This window comes from Carlito syrichta, unplaced genomic scaffold (assembly GCF_000164805.1).
Source record: "Carlito syrichta isolate Samal-C Ts95f unplaced genomic scaffold, Tarsius_syrichta-2.0.1 Scaffold313745, whole genome shotgun sequence".
Taxonomy (NCBI): Eukaryota; Metazoa; Chordata; class Mammalia; order Primates; family Tarsiidae; genus Carlito; species Carlito syrichta.
The window spans coordinates 518711-537632 of NW_007257841.1; the positions used below are offsets into that span (position 1 = coordinate 518711).

The 18922-nt window shown below is 36.5% G+C and overlaps 1 protein-coding gene across 1 annotated transcript in view; it reads right to left on the reverse strand.

Annotated features, from left to right (window-relative positions):
• ANO10 (anoctamin 10) overlaps nucleotides 1–18922 on the reverse strand; it is a 222129-nt gene that overhangs the window by 149831 nt on the left and 53376 nt on the right. Inside the window, exons 10-11 of the mRNA XM_021718822.1 lie at nucleotides 10082–10273; nucleotides 8643–8771 (exon numbers count right to left, since the gene is read on the reverse strand). Coding sequence (XP_021574497.1) covers nucleotides 8643–8771; nucleotides 10082–10273 — 321 coding nt within the window. The remainder of the gene's footprint in view (nucleotides 1–8642; nucleotides 8772–10081; nucleotides 10274–18922) is intronic.

An 18922-nucleotide genomic window follows, 5' to 3' on the forward strand; every position in this document is an offset into this window, starting at 1 on the left:
GCTGCAGTGGCCAGGAGTGGCCACTGCACTCCAGTCTGGGCGACAGAGTGAGACTCCAACTCAAAAAAAAAAAAGAAAACCCAGTCTGGGATTTCACCCCTACTGCTCCCTTTTGCAGCCAGAGTTGCCCCCAAATCCCACTCTTCTTCCCAGGGATCTCTGTCCCACAGAGCCTCCTCAAATGTACTCCCTAGATTGGAGTACACTCAACACGCCACTTGGTATTACAAGCAGCAGGAGCTTATGTGCTTCAAGTCGACTTTCAATTTTCTAAAGCAAAAATTGCTTTCCACACTGGGGAAAAAAACATCAAAACCAAAAACGCTTTCTTATCTCCCCATTCCCCAAAGGAATAAAATAAAAAGTCAGAGAAAGGGGGCAGGTTTGGCATATGAGGAAAAAGTTCACTGCCATGTGAGAATGAGGTGAGCAGGCAAGTCCAAGAGGAAGCGATGCATCCAGCAGGTCTGTGGCTGACAGTGGGGAGCATAGGCTGGGACGCAGCAAATATCACAGGGTGCAGGTAGTTGGCAGAAGGTCTTGAAAGCACTGAATGAGAGGAGACCAGAGGAACAGTCTTCAAAGATGAATATCACAAATCATATTACTTGTTTGTGGATATATGGAGTCAAATATGTGGCTATTTGAACATTAATACATATGATATTGTGTGATTTCACTTTAAAGAAAATAATGCCACCAGACTTTGAAATTATGGCTTAAAAGTGTAGAGTAGTGTTTAATGTTCTCATTCTTACCTCCTGTACAACTCTTTTCTGAAAACAACTTTATTCTGAATGTAAAATGATCTCTTTCAGAAGTATGAGACTTATCTTTTCCTAAGCTTTTTAGGGCAAGAAACAGGTTAGGTTAGTCATTGTAAGGCTTTTAAAAATGCAAAGTAGCTGGGCACAGTGGCTCAAGTCTGTAATCCCAGCACTTTGGGAAGCTGAGGCGAGAGGATTGTCTGAGCCCAGGGATTCGAGACCAACCTGGGCAACTCAGCGAGACCTCGTCTCTTACAATAAATAAAAAATTAGCTGTGTATTGTGGTGCAGGTCTATAGTTCCAGCTACTTGGAAGGCTGAAGCAGCAAGATTGCCTGAGTCCAGCAGGTCGAGGCTGCACTGGACTTGAGCATACCACTGCATTGCAGCCTGGGCAACAGAGTGACACTCCAACTCTAAATAAATAAATAAACAAATAAATAAATAAAATAATGCAAAGTAATTCGCAAAAAAAGTGGATGACAACAAAGTCATAGTCAACCAGATTATGTATTATCCATCACTTCTGAGGGTACTGGATTTTTCAACAAAACAAACATTTCCCATTAATTGACAAACTTAAACTCAGTACACAAGTAACCCATGTAGATGGGACTAAAAATTCCCCAGTTAATCAAAAAATTTAGCTAAAATGAGGATTCATATAAAATGCATATATTTACTGTTTTGTTTAAGCAAGGACTTAAATGTTCAGTACATTTATTTTCAGATCTTCTGTGATAAGGTCAAGGCCTTCTCTTTGAGTGGATCCAGTGATGGAGTGTCTCACTGTCTACTGTACCTAAGCGACACCCATAAGACAATGTCTAAGACACCCAGGTTTGTGTTCTTTAAAGAAGAGTGAAAACTTAAAGACACTTGTGAGGCAATGTGAAAACAAAATCTGGAAGCTGTCCATATTGTTATGATTTTCCCCCAATCTTTTATAATTGTCATATCTGTATTCAATCTGATAGCAACTTGTCTTTATGGAGTCTTTCCAAAGGTTTTCACAGAAATGATAGCTCTCCATTTTAGTATACAATTTTCATCAGTTTTCATTCCATTTAATTAAATTATGCCAATTACAGTAACAAGAATACCACCTATAAACAGACTTGGGAACAAAATACCTCTTGGTGAGCAGTTAACGCAGTGAGTAGACATCTACCCCATTGCCCCCATCCAAATCCCACCCAGTGGGCTAGAAGAGCCTATACCTGTCAGGGCATCATCAAGAAGGAATGGAGAAAGCTGGGTTACTGGGGAAGGAGGTTAGAATAAAGGTCTGCTGCTACACTGGAATTTATCTCTTGGATAGTTGTCTGTGAGCATTTCTTAAAGCCAGGGCTGTGTCTTAGTAATGCCTGCCATATTTTAAGCACAATAAGTATGTATTCAATGAAAGAATTTGCCTTGACTCTCCTGAAGAGTCAAGGAAAACACAAAGCGATGTTTCATTTGGATAAAAACCAAAGAGGACAGCTCACAGAAAGACTAGTAATCAAGATTATCACAGGAATAAAGGAAAACAAAAGGAGGAAGAAAAATAAGATGCTCCAAAATTGCAGTCAAAAGTACCCCAATCCAAAAGTCAGAAATCACTGCAGCACATACTCACCAATGGGACGTGGTGACCAGAAGAATAAGTGCAGTAGCACACTCACGGCCACCCCAACGTTGATCTGCTGGGCTCAGGCAATCCTTCTGCCTCAGCCTTCCAAGTAGCTGGAGTTACAGGCATGTGCTACCATGTCTGGCTAATTTTTTATTTATTGTGGAGACGAGGTTTCGCCAAGTTGCCCGGGCTGGTCTTGAACCCACAGCCTGATACTATCCACCTGCCTTGGCCTCTCAAAGTGCTGGGATTATAAGCTGAGCCACCAAGCCTGGTCCTTAGGTTAAGTTTTTAAACTGAATTCTCAGAGTTTAATCAAAGCCTTCAATAAGATGAAAAGAACTTTATGAGAACAGAATTTTTTTGAAGAAACAATGGCAATAATAGCTAACAAATATTGCCAGGTACTGTAGTAAACATGCTGTAGGCATTTATTAATTTAATCCTCCTAACAATTGTAGAAATGGGTCCTGAACTCATTCAAAGACACAGAGCTAGTCAATGGTGTAGCCAGGGTCTGAATTCAGAACCCATGTTCTTAACCAACTTTGCCATACTGTTTAATGTAGTTCACCTTTTTATATAAATTATATAATTCTAATATTTTACCTAAAGATTTCTTAATAAATTTCTCAAACATACAGTATCAAAGTCTTCAATAAATTTGAAATTAATTCTTAGATAATTGCATTAACTATATGTTCACTGAAAGAAAAACCTACATATTATTCATTAATTCATTAACAAACACTTAACAAGTTGTTGCTTAACCACTTGAAAACAAAGAGTTAAAGTAATTCTATGAACACATCTCAGTTACTGAATCTTCATCATGTGCCAGTCCTTGCCCATGCTCTCAGGAAGCTCAGTCCGGTAGCAGAGACATGTGATTGTCCATTTTAGTCACTTAACAGTGACTTTCACAAAGGGCCCTGGGATGTCCAAGGATGAACAGGAACCAGAAGAGTTGAAGGGGAAGGAGACTGTCAATAATCTAGCATTCAACTTCAGCATTTCTTCCGTAAAATATAGATATCTGTGTGAGGGCCACAGAAGAGGAAATATGACAAGAGTTTCACTTAGGAATAACCAATCAAGCATTAAAGAGAGCATGGGGCAAAGGAAGGAAAGCCAGAAGACTAATGAGAATTTCTGTAAAAGTTTGAATTGAGAGTTTTAAATGAGTGAATGTTATGTTATATGTATTATACTCAACACAGCTGTTAAAAAAAAAAAAAAAGTCCAGACAAGAAATGGTGAGAAAATAAACCCCATGACAAAGAGAGAGACGAAACAATACTCAAAGTTAGAATCATCAGGCCCTGATGAGGGATGGATGGGAGGGAAAGAGGGCTGGACTGAGGTGAGGGAACAAGATTAGAAGAAGGAAGAAAATGGAGTCATGTCATGGATGGAAGAAGGCACAAAAGAATGGGAGATTAACATATAAACAGCAAACAGTAACACAAACAAAATCAATTCAGTTATGTTGGAGAGGCTGTTCCATTGAAATCCATCTGTGACCTAGTACATCTTGCAAAGTTTAGAATTTAAAAAGCTGTAAATTTATTTAATACTAAAATGAAATATTATCTAATATTTGATATTTAGAGAATTTCAGGCATTAATTTTTTTAGGAATTGGAGATTTTTCTGTAATTCTGCATGTAAAGTAGTGATTCTTTGCTTGAAATTACATTAAAAAGTGAACTAAATTTGTCTCACAAGTAAGGATGATAATTGCTTAAGGAAAATTGTTTGGATGTTGACTTAATCTTGTGGAATTAACTTTATGACACACACAAAACTACAAAATGGCATTTTTGTATGTTTTCATCTAATACATTGGTAGTCTACTCTCTTATTTCGTCTATAATAAAATCTTTAACTATTTTACAGATAAAAGTGGTGTTCAAACACTAGATGGCAGTAAATACACAAAAGTTGTGATGAGACACCATTCTTATCATACCATAATCATTATTTTGCCTTGACTCAATTTTGAGCTGCGCTAAATAAAGCTTAAAAAAAAACAAAACTAAAGAACCAAAAGTCTATGTTAAAAAACTGAAGTTATCTGGCTTTGGAATGTGAGCCAGAAAAGCTACTGAAACTATTAATTCATTCCATTTTAAATTATAAGAACACTAGCACTGAATAACAACTTCATAAAATCATTACATTTTCTAAGTTGTGTTTTTTTGGTTAACAAATTCTAACCACATAAAACATAAATGCATTTAGATGTTAATTAACTTGGAGAAAAAAATTTAACATCTTAAATTGCTTTTTTCATCAAGATGAATATCAGTTTAGAAAGGAAAGTTTTGGATATGGATGGTAGCGATGTTGTACAACAATGTAAATATGCTTAATATCCAGAACTGTACACTCAAAAATGGCTAAAATCATACATTTTATGTTATATACATTTTACTAAGATTTTAAAATGCAAATGAAAGAACATAACACATTTAGTTATAATCTCCTCACACCCCTCACCCTACAACTTACTGTAGGGGATCTCCATATTAGCAAATATTGATAACATCAGTTATCTCCCATTTAAAAATAACAACAAAAATACACATCATGTATAATCACTCTTCTAAGGATCTGGCTTTGGTAACCAAAGTAAATTGTTTGTTTGTTTGTCTGAGTTTTTTATTTAGTTTTTGTTTAGAGGTATAAGTTTAGGAAGTTTGTTTGTTTGTCCGAGTTTTTTATTTAGTTTTTGTTGAGAAGTATAAGTTTAGGAAGTAATGAAATTGCCTAAAATGTTGCTGGCATTTTTGCCTACTGAATTAATTTTAGGGTAAAAAAATACCTTTCCTCTATGTTATGACTGACTTTAAATCAGCTCATGGCTGTACTTCTGTCTCCCCCTTCATATTGATAGGTACCTCTAACTTATATCCAGGAGTAGATTACAAGGGTCAAAATTCAAATGGGAAGTCTCTAACAACATAGAAAAAACGACCTTTCAACCGTTCTGGAAAAATCAGAATTAATCTACATCCAGCCCATTCAAAAAATGCTATAGAGGCCCAGAACTCACAAAAAAAGATAGAGATCACTAGTGAAGAATATGATGCCTTTAGATGAAATTAATGAATATCTCCTTCTCCAGCCTTAATACAGATTATTCACTTGGCATATTATTTATACTACCTAGTTACATCTCTAGTACATGTATTTATATATGTATGTGGATGTGTTCGTAAAATGTGCACATCTCACCACATTAAAAAGCAGAACTCTTCCCGGGCTTGGTGGCTCAGCCTGTAATCCCAGCACTTTGGGAGGCTAAGGTGAATAGATTGCCTGAGCTCGCGGGTTCAAGACCCCCCCGGGCAACTTGGCGAGACCTCATCTCTACGATAAATCAAAAATTAGCCGGGCGTGGTAGTGTGCGCCTGTAGTTCTGACTACTTGGAAGGCTGAGGCGGAAGGATCATGGGAGCCCAGCAGGTCGAGGCTGCAGTGGCTGGGAGCGGCCACTGCACTCCAGTCTGGGCGACAGAGTGAGACTCCAACTCAAAAAAAAAAGCAGAATTCTTGAGGACAAAACTGAAAAACGGCTTTGCTTTTCCTTAGCACCATATTCAGTATTATATATATAGCAGCTCTCAATATTGACTGGGCATAATTTAACTAAGGAGTTAAAAAGATAAGCACTTGCCACTTTAAGCCCCATAAGGAGAACTTAGAAATGTTATAACCAATAATTAGTCATATAATTAATACCGGATATAAATACATTAAAAAGGAGAAACATCCATTTTCCTCTTTAAATAAGACAAACGTCTATTTTCTTTTTTAATTGCTTAATTTATTAGTTTAGCACTCATCAAAACACTAAACTGCATACCTACCATGTTTTAGTCATCACTCTAGGGAGCAGGCTTATTTACTGAGATGGAAAAGTAGACATCATCCTGCCCTCATGAAGCTGACAGTGTACAGGAGAAACAGGTGTTAAAGAAATAAAACCACAAGTAAATGCATGGCTTATAAGCAGAATAAATGTCATGAAGGAGACGACTACAAAGCTTAAAGGGAGACTAACAGACCTAGTTGAGATGAAATCAGTAAGACCTGGGAGTCCCGTGATAGCTGAGCTGAGACTTAAGGAATAAAAGTGTGTTAGCCAGGCACAAAGAAGAGACTTCGTGTGTGCAAAGGCCCTAAGGTGGGTAGGGGATAAAGTGAATAAACAAGAAAGCGAGGACTTCCATTTCCGGAAAGATGAAGAAGTACTTTTCAATATCACTCCTATTAAGTACAACTATAAACCAGGGGCATTATTTGTAAAACAAATATAAGAAGATTCCGAAAAGTAGAAAGAAAAAGGTAGACTGTCTAGGGACTCAAGAACCCAGAAAACATGACAATGAGTTCCCTGGATTTCTCTTTGGCCTCATAAATCCTAGACTGAGGGCTATGGAAGCTGGCAACTCAGAAATGCCAGCAAGCACAGACCAAAAAAAAAATCCAAGAAAAGCTGTGCTCTCTAGCCAAAAGACCAGGAATGGGGATACCTAGTAAGAAACAGACTTTTAGACGATAATTATTCTACTCCAGCCAAGTACCACAGAAAACACTGTGACCTGATCTCCCATGGATGTCTACAAATGCCTAGAAGAAGCCTAGACTTAGGCTTTTACCAAGTGATAACAAGGGGCCTAATCCCACAGGAGAAGGCTAAGTAGGGAGCCTGGCCTCCTCTCTCAACTAAATGGTAACAAGCATCCCCCTTCACCTTGTAGGTGGACACTATATGTAGAAGCATTGCTCAGACGCTGGTGATAGACACCAAGATCTGGCTCTTGACAGAGCTCTGCTCTATGTCAGAATAGGGATAATTTTCAAGTTTTCTGTGTCTCTCTGGATGATTACCCTCTCTTTGTTCTTATGCGAAATCTTCTAATAACCAATTCCACCTTTACTTTAACATCAACTATTATGGTAATTGGAAAAATAACTTCTTGTTGTAAATTAGCTACCTGGTACTCCAGTCAGTCTCTTGTGAGTCTCAGTTTCAAATATAAGTCAGTCCCAAAAGCCTAATTAACTCTGGACACACCAGCAATGACAAGTTTCTAGATATGCAAAGTTAAGGGCCATATTCTAAATCAAGAAGGCACACTAGAAACCCACCCAGCTGGTCTCTCCATATCTAAGGTAATTCTGTCTTGTTCTCTCACTTCAACAGGTAATAAATTAGCCATGCAAATAGCTCTCCAAAATCCTATTCAACTCACAAAATTCAAAACAGACCTACTTTTATCTGTCAGGGCCATTCTCTCTCCCCTCCTACTCACTGCTGTCTAAAATCATTCTCCAAAATATATATTCTACATATAGCATCTATCACAAACGCAGATTCCTATCAAACATGATAAAAGAACAAAAAGAGCAAGGCAGAATATATTTCTTTAGCTAACACTGGAAATGTGCAAGTTCATGATTACATTTCTTCTGGTTGGCCCTGAGTCCTAAGGCCTCAGGCGTATGAACCACCACTCCATGATCCTGCAAAATTCTACTTTAATAAAGTTCCACAGCTGCTCTACTTTTACAGTATCTAAAAATGAAAGGTGGTCACAACATTCTTGACAATGATAACCACAAGCAACAAAAAATTCCCACAAATTATTCCATTTACATTTGGTTAGTGCCTAATTTTCAAGATGTTACAGGAATTCATATTCTGAAATATGATAAAAGAGAAACCTAAAAAAGAGCACAGACAGACTTCTTGTACTTTATATGTGAAATTATGCGTCTTTCTACAAATTATAGTTTGGAGTTTGAGAGTTTTACAATAAACTCTATACCTGCAGCAAATGAGACTTAAATCATCAAATAGCATTTCTTAGGATTTACTTAGAAGGTAGAAGTGTCATTTCCCCAGAATGGACTAAAAATACATATTAAATTTATAGAATCCTATTTCAAATAGGATTTATCTACTTACTGGACAGGCCAGGATTTATCTACTTACTGGACAGGCCAGTACAATGGTGGGGAAAGTCACTTCCTATTTGTCTCATGGTGACCATTTTTTCATACTTGGTCAATGACCATGAGTGCCTGAATTTTCATGTTTTCTATTACTTGAACTGTTTTGCTTACTCACTAGTAAAAACACATTGCTAAACTGTCAATCAAGGACAGCCAGAAACAGCACTGCTTTAGAATAACAGAGGCATCTGATATGGATTCTGCTTAAAAGAGGTTTAAAGTTTCACTTACCTCCACTGCTACTACAATCAAAATGAGGTTCGTTTTTGATTCTGGGAAGACTGCATTCACTTGTGGTGACATTCCAATCAGAGCACAGTTAGTGACCACAGATATAACACTCATTGTTTCAAAAGCCAACTATAAGAAAAAAGAATGTGAAATGTAAAACTGGAATGTCTCATCCTTTTTCATATTATCTCAAAAATCAAGGAAAAAGTCTTACCGTAGTTCTAAACATTCCAAGTACATTTTAAACTTTTTTCTCTGTCATGTTATGATTTTTTTTTAGCTGAAAAAAGCCATACTGTTAGAAGGTATTTTAGATACTTTTGGCTTGAATATCCCAAAGCAGTATGTTCTACCTTCCTAATTGGAGGCAGCCAGGGACCTGAATTTGGAATACTGTAAAGTTACTCATATCTAAGGGAAATCTAAAGGAGGGCCACTAGAGAAAATGTTTCATATTCAAAAACAGGTAAGAATTCAAACATAATTTATGTTGTGAAACCATTCTTTTACTTTGACAACTCATATACCACATCTGGTTTAGCTATAATTAGCTGTACAACTGAGGCACCACTTACGAACAGTGATCCCTTCCCAGCAGCATTTATCAAATCATTTGTAAAAATTTAGAAAAACACAGATGCTAGGCCCCACTGAGACCTGCTAAATTAGACTCTGACCCAGGATCTCATGAAGGAGACTTTGGTGCATTCTACTGAGGATGGATGTAGAAAAGTTTTGACTGTTGCTTTTTTTTCCCCTTTTATATAAAGCACTTAGTGATCACTACTTAATAATCATTGATTTTTTTAAAAACCCCACAATTACATTAGAAAGATAAATTTTAAAAGATGCAAACCAAAAGATGATTGAATCCAAATTTAATAAATGTATCTTGTCCCATGGAGAATTTCTGCCATCTAATAATTTAGGAATCCTTTGTGAAATCTAATTTTTTTTCATATTTTTCTTTACAATTTATTCAAGACTTTCTTATCTTTAAATAGCTCAAAAGTTCTATTTATTTACTTTTAATTATTATATTCACAAAGTTTAAAAATTAAAAATTCTAAGTGTAAAGTGAAGAGTCTCCTTGTTTCCTTGTCCCCTTTCCTCCACCAGGCTTCCTCTGAGACGGGTTCCCAGAAAACTGTTGAAGCTTTCCATCTGAAAGGGGTTCTTACAAATTATATTTTTACCTCCCTTACCCCCAACTTTAAGAACAAGAAAAGTGAAGCCAGAGAAAGCTGATGACTGTCTAAGGTCACATAGCTAGTTTGTAGCAAATCAAAGACAAAAATTCAGTTTTCCTAAATCTCTCTTTAGGGCTTGTTTTTTGTTTGGTTGGGTTTTGGGGGGTTTTTTGGTTTTGGGGGTTTCTTTTGGTCACAACACCTCATTTTTTTATTTTCTAAGGGAATAGTTTTTTCTTAAATAACTACCTGCCATACACCAATATTGGCTGAAGGTTCTGAGAAGGGACGTTTGAAGACTCTGCACATTTTTAAGGCATCTGAATTGACTTCAGTGAAGTTATTTAACACTGCAAAGGCAGCTGCTAATGGGTAAACACAGGAGAAAAGGCTCACATAACCAAACTGCAGGAATAACTCCAAGTAATCATCGAAGGTACCCTGAAAATATAAACAATAAGAAAGCATGCATTATTTTAATATCATATAATAGAAATACGTTTTTGCAATACTATTCAAGGCACTGACCTCTAACTATTCAAAAAAACCTCAAAGAGTTTCTTCCAATTCTTTCTTCTCAACCACAGAATTTACATAAATTCAAAAGCAATTTTATGTTAAGTCCCTGAAATAAATAATGAAAAATGATTTAGCTGCTCATTTCACTGAATTATTATATTTTACCTAAGCTAAACAACAGCAGACATAAAGATGTTAGCTCTTGACCAACTAAAATGAAATGTTCCAGTATCATTGTTAGAGATCTTTTATAATGGCCCCCTCACATTATGCACATCCCAGAATGTCAATCTCTGACCTTCCATTAAAAAAATCGATGATGGTAATACCAGTGAAAACGGTGGAGTAATGACCACCAAACATTCACTCCTACAAAAAAACTCAACAGAATTTGTCATAATCAACTTTTTCAGTACTCTGGAAACTAATCAGAGTTACAGCAATGCAGGCAGCATTTAATCAAGAAATATTGCTGAACTGTGTGGCATTTTAACTTACTTTAGTCTCATCCCTTGCCCCACAGCTCTGTGACAGCCTTGAAAAATAACAGCATGTATTCCCGATACCTGAGGAACAGACTGGAGCTAGAAATCTTTGAAAAACTCATTCCCAAAGGGAAGTTATTATCTTAAATGGCTAGTGGTACTCTAAAAGAACCTAGTCAAAAGACATGCCTTTATTCAATCTCATGGAATCTCTTCCAGTGCTAACAGCTTCTTCCCAGGGGTGTTAGTCAAATGTTCTAACATCATGTCTGCCTGAGGTGATAGGTACCAGCTGGGGAAAATAATGAACTAGGTAGGGGACACAAAGGAAAGGGTGAAGAATGAGATGTCCACAGGTGATCCGAAAGCTCCAGCATTTTCCTAGAAATCTAGAAAACCAGACACACGCATAGGACCATATACAAGCTCAGAAAAAACCTGAAAAAGCTCTAAGAACTCACCTCTAACAGATGTTAGGAATCTTTTCGGGTAGGAGTAACTGCTAAGGCAAAGCTACAAACTTCCTGGCTGAGTGTTGATAGCATAACACAAAAACAAACAAACAAAAAAAACACAGAGATCTAACACACATCTATAGAACATTTACCCCAATAACAGCAGAATGCACATTCCTCTCAAGTACACATTAAATATTCTCTAAAATAAAAACAGTGTGACAATTTCTAAAAGAACTAGAAATTGACCTTCCATATGACCCAGCAATCCCAGAGGAACTCAAATCATTCTACAAAAAAGATACCTGCACACACATGTTTATTGCAGAACTATTCACAATAATAAAAACATGGAACCAACTATACTGCCCATTGGAACCAGACTGGATTAAAAAAATGTGGTACATATACACAATGGAATAATATGCAGCCATAAGGAAAGACAAACATATGACTTCACAGCAACTTGGATAGATTTAGCGTCTATCATACTCAGTGGTCTATAACAGAAACAAAGAACAGAGTACCACATGTTCTCACTCATAAGTGAACCCTGAACATTTACCATAATACTATAGGAAAGGAATTGGCAGTAGTGGGATACTGCTAGGGTGTGAGAGAGGGGAGGCACAACATCAGTAAGGGTACCTGATCTCAAACCAGGCAAACTGGGGACCAAAAGAAGGCCCAAATGTTGCCTGTACAATGACCACTTGTATACCTAATCCTGAATTGTACCCCACATCTTTAAAAGAAAAATAATCATCTAATATATATATATATATATAAATAAATAGTCTCCAAAACAGATGATATGTTAGGCCATAAAACAACTCTCAATAGATTTAAAAGACTTATTATAATCACACAAAGTATATCTTCTGTGGCCACAATGAGATGAAATTGGAAATCTGCCACAGCAAATTTGAGAAATTCACAAATATATGAAAATTGAGCAAAATATTTCAAGAAAACCAATGGGTCAAAAGAGAAACAACAGAAGAAACTGGAAAATACTTGAAGATAAATGATAATGAAGACAAAACATATGGAATGCCACAAAAGCAGAACCAAAGAAAAATGTATTGCTGCTAATGCCTCTGTTTAGAAAAAAAAAGACCTCAAAACAAACTAAACTTCCACCTTAGAAAGTTCGCAAAAGAAGAGTAAACTAAACTCAAAGCAAGCAGAAGAAAATAAATAATAAATAAGGGAAGATCAATGAAACCAAAAGTTGATTCTATATCAACTTGATTCCATCAAAATAAAGATAAACCTCTGCTTAGAGTGTGCAAGAAAAAAAGAGAGAAAACTCAAATTAGGAAAATCAAGAAAGAAAGAGGGGACACTACTGCTTACGTTACAGAGGTGGGGAGAAGGTTATAAGGGAATTCTAGAAACAATGATATGTAAAAAAAAAATAGCATGAATGAAATGAGCAAATACCTGAAGTCAGTCACAGAAAGATAAATACCATGTCCTTACTCATATGTGAGTGCTGAAAAAAAAAAATTTGAGCTCATGGAAGTAGAGAGTAGAATTGTGGGTACTAGAGACTGGGAAGGGAAGGGGAAAGAGGAGGATAAGGAAAGGTTGATTAATGCAGGTGTCCCCTGTCCCCTGGCCATGGACTAGTACCAATCTGTGGCCTGTTAGGAACCAGACCACATAGCAGGAGGTGAGCAGTGGGCAAGCAAGTGAAGCTTCATCTGTATTTACAGCTGCTGCCCATCGCTTGCATTACTGTCTGAGCTCCACCTCCTATCAGATCAGCGGCAACATTAGATTCTCATAAGATCACAAACTCTATTGTGAACTATGCATGTGAGGAATCTAGGTTTCACACTCCTTATGAGAATCTAATGTGTAATGATCTGAGGTGGAGCTGGGCAGTGATGCCAGCACTAGGGAGCAGCTACAAATACAGATTAATATTACCAGGTTTGATGCGCATACCCATCCCCCCGTTCATGAAAAATTGTCTTCCACAAAACTGTTCCCTGATGCCAAAAAGGTTAGGGACTGCTGGATTAATGAATACAAAATTATAGCTTGATAGGAGGAATGAATTCTGGTATTCTGAAGGACTCTATAGTGAATATAATTAACTATGATCTATTATATATTTTCAAGATGCTATAAGAAAGGATTTTGAATGTTCACAACACAAAGAAATAATTTATGTTTGAGGTGATGGATATGCTAATTACCCTGATTTGATCATTACATACGTATATTGCAACATCACTCTGTATTTCATAAATATGCACAATACATAAAATACGTCAACTAAAAATAAAAGGAAAAAATCATTTACAAAATAAGAAATAGAACATTTGAATAGATATATAACATGAGCTTGAGTTAGTAATCAATAACTTCCCACAAAGAAAATCCCAGACCCAGATGGCTTCACTGGTGAATTTTATCAAATATTTAAAGAAAAATTAATACCAATTCTCATAAATGCCTCGAAAAGGAAGAAATACAGCTCATGTTGTTCTTATAAAACCAGTATTACATGAATACTAAAACCAGACAAAGACACAACAGGAAAGCAAAATTATATGCCAATATCCCTTATGAATAGAGATGTAAAATCCTCAACAAAATACTAGTAATCTGGATTCAGCATAGTAAAAGGATTATATGCCATGATGAAAGAGGATTTATCCTAGAATTGCAAAGTTGGTTCAACATACATACAAGTATCAATCAACATTACACACTACATTAATAAAGTTTTTTTTAAAGATACAGAAAAAATTCAACACTCTTTCATGATTTAAAAAAAAATTCAACAAATGAGGAATAGAAGGGAATTCCCTCAACCTGATAAAAGGTACCTACAAAATATCCTCGGTTAATGGTGGGTGAAGATGGTAAAGATTGAAAGCTTTCCCCCTAAGACCAGAAACAGGACAACAGAACAACCATTCTCAACTCTCTTACTCAACATTGTTCTAGAGGTTCTAACTTGCAAAATTAGGCAAGAAAAATAAATAAGAGGCATCCAGAGCAGAAAAGAAGTAAAGTTATCTCTATTTACAGGAAACATAATGTTAAATACAAAAAGCCTTAAAGAACCCACCAAAAAAGTAATAGGGCAAACAAATTACTGCAGTAAGGTACACAAAATCAATATACAAAAATCAATGGTAATGATAAACACTAGCAATGAATAATCTGAAAATGAAATTATGAAAACAATTCCATTTGTAGTAGCGCTAAAAACAATAAAACACCTAGGAATAAGCTTAACCAAAGGAGTATAAGACTTACACACTGAAAACTACAAAACATTGTTGAGAAAAATTAAAAATCTACAGAGTTGTAAGACATTCTATTCTGTATTCGTGGACTGGAAGACTTAATATTGCTAAGACGGCAATACTCCCTAAATTGATCTACAGATTCAATGCAGTCCAAGTCAAACTTCCAACTGCATTTTTTTGTTTGTTTGTTTGTTTGTTTGAGCTGGAGTCTCACTCTGTCGCCCAGACTAGAGTGCAGTGGCCGCTCCTGGCCACTGCAGCCTCGACCTGCTGGGCTCCGGCGATCCTTCCGCCTCAGCCTTCAAAGTAGCTGGAATTACAGGCATGCACTACCACGCCCGGCTGATTTTTTAATTTATTGTAGAGATGAGGTCTCGTTGCCCAGGTGGGTCTTGAACCCACGGGCTCAGGAAATCCACTCACCTCAGCCTCCCAAAGGCGCGGGATTACAGGCTGAGGCACCGAGCCCGGCTCCAACTGCATTTTTTATAGAAATGGACAAGCTGATCCAAAACTCATATGAAATTGCAAGGGGGACAGAATAGCCAAAACCATCTTGAAAAATAAGAACAAAGCTGGAAAAATCACACTTCCTGATTTGAAAATTTACCACAAAGCTACAGTGATGAAGACAGAGTGGTATTGACATAAGGATAGACAAATGGGTCTTCAGAGCAGTATTAAGAATCCAGAAATAAACCCAAATATCTGTGGTCATTTGATTTTTCAAAAAGTGTGCCAAGACCATTCAGCAAAACAATGTTCTTTTCAACAAATGACACTAGGACAAGTAAACAGCCACATGCAAAAGAATAGATTTGATCCCATTCCTCACATCAAACACACAAAAAAATAGCTAAAAATGATGAAAGACCTAAATATAAAAGCTAAAATTATAAGTCTCTTAGAAGAAAATATGGGGATAAAACTTCCTAATTTCAGATTAGGCAATGACTTCCTAGATGTGACACCAAAAGCACAAAATGGACAAAATGGACAACATCAAAATTAAACATAATTTGTGCATCAGAGGACACTCTCAATAAAGTGAAAAGACTACCCAAGAATGGGAGGAAATATTTACAAACCATATATCTGGGAGAGCGCCAGAGTCAGCCTAGCAGAAGTAGCAAATACAGAGTTCATGACAGAAGATAAGGAAAACACTGAAGCATGAAAAAAAATCCTTCTGCAAATGTTTAAAAACATCTGTCATACGCTTTAAAGGTTTACGTCAAAGGAAGGAAGGAGCAATGGTTCTTATATATCCTCAATTTGGAGGGAAGAGATATAAGCAATATGAGGTGAGTTACTTAGTGATCTTTAGAACAAAGAAGTCTCACTAAAGTAGGAACCCTGGGAGCTGGTGACTCTGACGTGTCACCTCAGTCACTACTTCCCAATAGGAACCAGTGACTTGCTACTCAAATACCTCACGGGAGGCTTGTTTACAGTTCCCTGAGAGACCTGAGCAATAAATGCGCTCTAAGTCATGCAGTGATTAAGTTACAAAGCCAGCCCTCATGACACCTAAGGCTGTGCTCAGGCCACACGCAACTGTCACTCCAGGTTATGGCACCCTGTGACCTCATGATGATCCCACGCACATGCAATAATGATTCAGTTTAAGAAAAATACTCATCACGATATTTTAAAGCAATATTAAGAACATTTTAAAATTAATAAATATAATTATGATTACTGCCTCTCCAAACCAGTCTTTCACCAAGACGTGCATATTAGGCTTAGTAGATGAGAGCTTCAGCGTAAGTCACATTCCACTTCTGATCTGTTTCTTCTCTTATTTTATATTTTACTAAAATAGAAAATTCCACACGCAATTATATGGTATTGAAAATGGCAGGAAGTGCTTCTTTCAGACACTCTGGATATTTGGATCAAGTATGAACCCAGGGATTCTGAGTGAGTTTTTGATGCTCAGAAAGTAGCACATGTACTTCAGAGCTGGCAGGCTGAGAGTTCAGCTTGGGACTCAGGAGTGAGCAGTTTCTAAATCACATGCTGGTTGCATTTGGCTCTAGAAGGTATGTTCTAATATGATGTTGCAGCATTTAGATGTGGTTTTTAAATATGCCCAATGATAAGCATCAATTTCCTTCTCTGAAGAATGAAGAAATCAAGAGTTGGGAAAGAATGAAAATCTTAGAAATCAAACCATTTTTATCACAATTCAGTCTTAGGAAATTCCCCATGTCCTATGCTCAGCATTCAAAACTGCAGTGCTTCAAGCCATAAAGACCAAGCCTATGCAGAGAAGTGTACACAATTTCTCTCAGATGTGCCACTGGACAGCCTCTGAAAGTCATGCAAAGGCCTTCCTGGCCTCACTAATGAGTAGCACCCCAGGAGTCCCTTCTAAATACTGCTGTAGGCTCCACACTCTTGTGTTTCCATCTCACAGAGTGATTGAGTGATGATATATTTATGTTAACATTCTATCAGTACTTTCATATTTTGGAGTACTTTTGAGCCAATAAATTTAACAAACCAGGGACATAATCCAACAGCAAGAAGGAAAAAAACAAAAATTTAATAAAGTAAACAAAAACATACACACAAAATAGGAACATATTAGCCAAGACACTCTACCATAATAGCTGAAGGTTAGCAAAGACCAACTGACTAAGACAATTCTAAGAACCTATACACAAACTTTAAGGACAAAATAGTTATTAAGAATACTATAATATATCAGTGAAAATCATAATTAATTTTACATATCCAATTTATTAAATGTATGAAGACAAAGTTTCAGGTTCCAGGTGATGCATCCCAATTCCTCCTCACATCATGTCTCAGAGCTCCCTACACCAAGCGTATTTATTTAGTGCAGATTTGAATGGTAAGGAATGAAGGCATAGAATGAAGGCAACAATCAGTGCACAGACAGCAGGGACTGAGATCTGAAACTGTTCTTTATTCAATATTACATTAAGTGGCTGCTAAATGCCAGGCTCTGCATTAGAAACAGTTTCTATGATAAATAACAAGGGGACCTTACCCTCAGTGACTAAGAAAGGAAAATTACTAGCTAAGAACACAAAACTAAATAAAACATTAGCATACTCTACCTAGCAATGTATATGAAAAATATTGAACAAGCAGAGTTAATCATTTAAATGTGAGTATGTTGCTCCATTAGGGAATTTACTAATTGTAAATTAAATAATTTGGTAGGTAATAAAATAATCACAAGAGAAGTAAAACAATTTTGACAAAACAAAACATTATTCAAGATAAAAGATTCTGAGCAACTAAGGAAAATAAAATAATATTTTTATCTTTTATTTTTATTTTTAAAATTTTCTTTATTTAATTTTAAAGATGTGGGGTTCAAGTCAGTTTTAGTTACATAAGTTGTCTACATACAGATGAAGTTTGGGTCACTCACTGGTCCTTACTTCCCCTGGTTTAGGATCTGGTACCCTTAGTGATTATGTGCCCCCCAAAATAACATTTTAAAACTGATAAAAAGTTGTTTACTATAAACATTTAACAAACATAACACCCAATCTGAAACAAAGATTCTTGTAATAACTACTTCTATTCAAATTATATTGAACATACTAGTAAGACTAGTAGATAATAAAAATAATAAAAATTGATGGAAGAAAGAAAATGGCCGTTATATTTATAGCTAAAATAACCATCTATGTAGAAACCCAACAAAATCTATGGAAAATATATTGGAAATAACGGAAGAGTTCAGCAAAGTTGCTGGTAAAAGATAAAAAAATCAACATTATTCTCATATGCCAGCAATAATTAGAAACTGTATTTTTAAAGAGACACCATTTATAGAGAACAGGAAAGTCTCAAAATATCTATCCACGGATAATTTATTCACCACAAAATGAGAAAGAACCTGTGAAATCTGTCTGTTACCAAGTCAACCAAGTGATCAAACAAGGTGTCCCCACAAAAGGGACAACCTACGTCAATGCCTCCCGATGGGGTGCCAGAGTTACACTTCCACAATCATGTAACTCACATCTTATGAGAAAACAATCAGACTGCATTCAAAAAAGCCAACTCCTTGAAAAATGGCAGGAGGGTTACTCTAGATCCAACTGTTCAAATTTTTTGGTCTCCAGAGCCCTAAACTATCAATAATTTTTGAAGACATGAAAGATCTTTGTTTACATGAGTATTTACCACATTGCTAATTAAAACTGAGAATTTAAACATTTTCATTAAGTCATTAAAATAATAACATATTAGGCAGGCTTAGTGGCTCAGCCTGTAATCCTGTGCTTTGGGAGGCTGAGGTGAGTGGACTGTCTGAGCCCGCAGGTTCGAGACCTGCCTGGGCAACTTGGCGAGACCTCATCTCTA